The sequence below is a fragment of the Nematolebias whitei genome, chromosome 7 (genome assembly GCF_014905685.2).
Source record: "Nematolebias whitei isolate Nwh7 chromosome 7, NemWhi1, whole genome shotgun sequence".
Classification (NCBI taxonomy): Eukaryota; Metazoa; Chordata; class Actinopteri; order Cyprinodontiformes; family Rivulidae; genus Nematolebias; species Nematolebias whitei.
Genome location: NC_056504.1, coordinates 23,407,627 through 23,411,281, shown reverse-complemented (window position 1 = coordinate 23,411,281; position 3,655 = coordinate 23,407,627). Strand labels below are relative to the sequence as shown.

The window sequence follows — 3,655 nt, the reverse complement described above, 5'->3', positions numbered from 1 at the left end:
TTTTTGATTATCAAGATATTGTAAAATAGTAATGATAATATAAAAAAGAAGAGAGTTCTTTCAATTGATTAATTCAGGATACAATTAAATAGTCTCTTGATGAGATAATTTGTATTTCTGGATTCAAATCAATGAAATAACAGTTCCTGTCCCCTGAAGGTCTTCAGAGACAGGTTGAGGTCAGAGGTCTAGTTCACTACAGTTTTCTTCTACAAAAAGCTAAAATACTTAGATTTGAGTAGAACAACAAAAAATAGTACAATTACATTAAGCATTGAATGCAGACCTCCCTGGTGTAAAGCAGAAACATTCACTGTTACGTTAAGCAGGACTCGGTGCGGTCAGGCTTCACTAGAAAATAAAAATGAATCCCAGTTCCACTGCTCCAGTCTTCATGTATACCCACCATGTGTCAGAGATTTAATAGACTGAACTACTATTAGGCTAATGAGAGCATGACATGAATTTTGATTTTGATGGGTACAGAAGTTCCTTCACATTACTGTGTTAACTTTAGTCACTTGTTATGTCTAGCCACAGACCCACACTCACCATGCCTTTGACTCCCTCCGGGAAGAGAAATCTCTTGTAGATTGTGTTAACGGTGTCATTTGCATCAACGTCACACTCTCTCTGTAGCAGGATTGGTCCTGTGTCCAGCCCATCATCAGCCCAAAACACCGTGAAACCACCCTTTTTGTCACCATGGATTAGCGTCCTGCAAGGTTCAGTTCAGCAGGTGAAAGTCTATCTGCCACCATATACCCTCCTAAACCTCATCCCTGAACAAAATAGGCATAACTCACCAATTGATTGCAGAGGCTCCTCGGTGGCGAGGTAGCAGAGAGGGGTGGTAAATGATAGAACCTTGTTTGGGGTAGTCAATGACCTCCATGGGGATGAACTGGGAGCAAAAGGGCAGAACATTGAGGTCTGCCTTGGTAGCCTTGTACTGATCCACCACTTTTGGGATGGCCTGGCCTTTCACTCTCCAGCGGGGGAACTTGAATACAGGGACACCATCCTTCTCTGCCTCTGTGGCTGCAGTTGGAAGAAAGATCATACATGACATAAAAATAAAGACTACAGCTGCAGCAAATTATACATTCAGCCAATGTTCTCCAAAAATCAAATGCTGTTTTATTGTGAAGGTACGTAAGATTAAAGGAAAAAGATAACTATTTTTTATTATGTTTAATAAATGCTAAATGATTTCCCATAACCTAACATTTTTCAATCAGGTCATCTGGACAGTTTCTTTTTTTGTGCTGAAACGTTTCACCTTCGATCCGGAAGGCTTCATCAGTCAAGGAAACACACAACAAAACTGATTCTTCCCACTTGACTGAAAAATGTTGGATTGTATGCTTGGATTATTGAGCATGGACTTTGTTGTTTTCAACCAGTTTGACAAGACTGTCAACAAGGAAGAGGGCCAGCAATGGAGGAGGGAGCATACCAAAGACACCATCTTATCACAAGCAGAACTGGTTTGTTCCACTTTGGAGTAAGCTGTTGGGGGAAGAATCAGTTTTGTTGTGTATTTCCTTGACTGATGAAGTCTTCTGGACCAAAGGTGAAATGTTTCAGCACAAAAAAGAAACTGTCCAGATGACTTGACTGAAAAATGTTGGATTGTATACCTGGATTATTGAGCATGGACTTTGTTGATTTCCCATAACATTTTTTTAAAGTTAAGTCCAATCAAAAGTTTGAAGCAATGTTCTGTCTAATAATTATCAAAAGTTGGTACTTTATTAGCCATGACATCTATAATAGAGCACTGATTATGATAATGAGTACTGAGAAAGAGGCAAAAAGGCTTATAATTTTTAATGGCTACTTTCTAGCCAAATGAGTGCAAGTGGTTACTGAACATATTAATATTAGTATGAGTAATTAGCCCGTCTTGTCAGTAAAAGATTTACTCATCCCCTGGCAAAATGATGTATTCTACAGCCTCAGTAACATTATCATGCTATCCACCTTATCTCTGGGGCTCTACTGTATAGAGCTTTAGAGCTTGACGTCACTTGACCGCGGCGCGGTGGCTGATGGGATAGGATGGGGCCGGATCCACCATATTTACTGTCCTCAATATTAACTGTCGAAAACAAGCTTTATCGCTGACTTAAAAAAAAAAAAATCTAAGTAGGTTAAAATAGTTTAGTGATGTTCCAAAATTGCTGCGTTACTGGATGTAATGTCCAGTCACAAGACTTTGCCATCTTTTTAAGGTGTCACATAAAACTCTGTCTAATACCTGTGCCTTTCTTTTCTTTCCAAGGGATGGACGTCCATCAGACAAGCTCATAACAGAAAGATGTGGCCTTCTCTCCAAATTATTACCTGGGGACGTTGTGTTAGCTGACAGAAGCTTTGATATTAAAGACAATGGGGAGTCAAGGTTCTTTATTGGCATAAGCATCGCATGTTGTACATGAGGTGGAACAAAACTGTGTACACTGGATCCCAGTTACATCCAGCAAAAGTATAAATGAATGATGTGCTGAGGTTAAAATCCCATCATTCACTAAAGGGAGATGTCAACTTGATGCTAAGGATGTGAACACACATGAACACACCTTAGAATTCATGTGGAAAGAGAGATTGGTTACATGAGAAACAAATAAACAATGTTACACAGAAATATACCAGTTAACTTATACTGGTGCTTACATGTGAGGGTGAAGAGGTGACACTTCTTAAGATTGTGTGTGCGTGCTGCACTTTAGTGAACATGTGTTATAGTGTGGTTGTAAACCTAATGCTAATGTAACCTTCACATGCTGCTACTGATATATGTAAAATGTAGATTGGAGAAAAAATTATATTTGCTGCACTCATTGATTTGAAATATATTTATAGTTGAATAATAACATGTGGTTGTATTTTCTCATTTAATAAAAATTTATGTGGTAAACATTCATGAAACATTTAATTCAGCACTTCAGGTAACATGTAAACATGATGAAATTTATCACATTTTTAGTATTGTATTAACATATTTCAGGTAAGAAATAAACATGTAATGAAACAGATCCTATTTTCAGGTAAATATTTTATTTAATTAAACAATTCTAGTAACAAACGTGATGAACATTGTGTGAGGTAATACATTTCATAGAAAATTGCTACACAAAAATGTGCAAATATAAGTTAACAGCATGATTTACATATTTATGTTTCCCTTGAAGCTGGAGTACAAGCGTGCTCTGAGAAATGTCTTTAAGAAGCTTTTTTTTTTTTTTTTTTTTTAGCTTTGTGCTTTCTGTAGACATGCTTCCCAGAATTCCTGTTCTGGAGACACACGGACAACAGCCATGTCTTTCTGGGTCAACACAAGGTCACCGTGGTTTGATTATGTACCTGTGCATAGTATGAATGATGTTTCTTCAGGTGAAGTTCATTGCCTGCCTCCACAGCCTGCTGGATGCTGCATGTCCTATATTTGTAAAGAAACTTTCTCCAGGCAGCAGCAATCACACATTGAGTCCATCAGGAGATGCTCCAAGTTCAAGGATGTTGGTATTTATGATGAAACTACTTTTAACTTTTGGATTTTAATTCTAGCTGGAATTTTAATGTAGGCCTTTTGCACATTATCCTCAAAAAAGTGTATTTTAATAAACACACAAACACACGCACACACACA

At 37.8% G+C, this 3,655-nt stretch overlaps 1 protein-coding gene across 1 annotated transcript in view; it reads right to left on the bottom strand.

Annotated features, from left to right (window-relative positions):
* aldh1l1 (aldehyde dehydrogenase 1 family, member L1) overlaps nucleotides 1-3,655 on the bottom strand; it is a 209,789-nt gene that overhangs the window by 140,937 nt on the left and 65,197 nt on the right. Inside the window, exons 3-4 of the mRNA XM_037679154.1 lie at nucleotides 807-1,041; nucleotides 553-718 (exon numbers count right to left, since the gene is read on the bottom strand). Of these exons, the coding sequence (XP_037535082.1) occupies nucleotides 553-718; nucleotides 807-1,041 (401 nt within the window). The remainder of the gene's footprint in view (nucleotides 1-552; nucleotides 719-806; nucleotides 1,042-3,655) is intronic.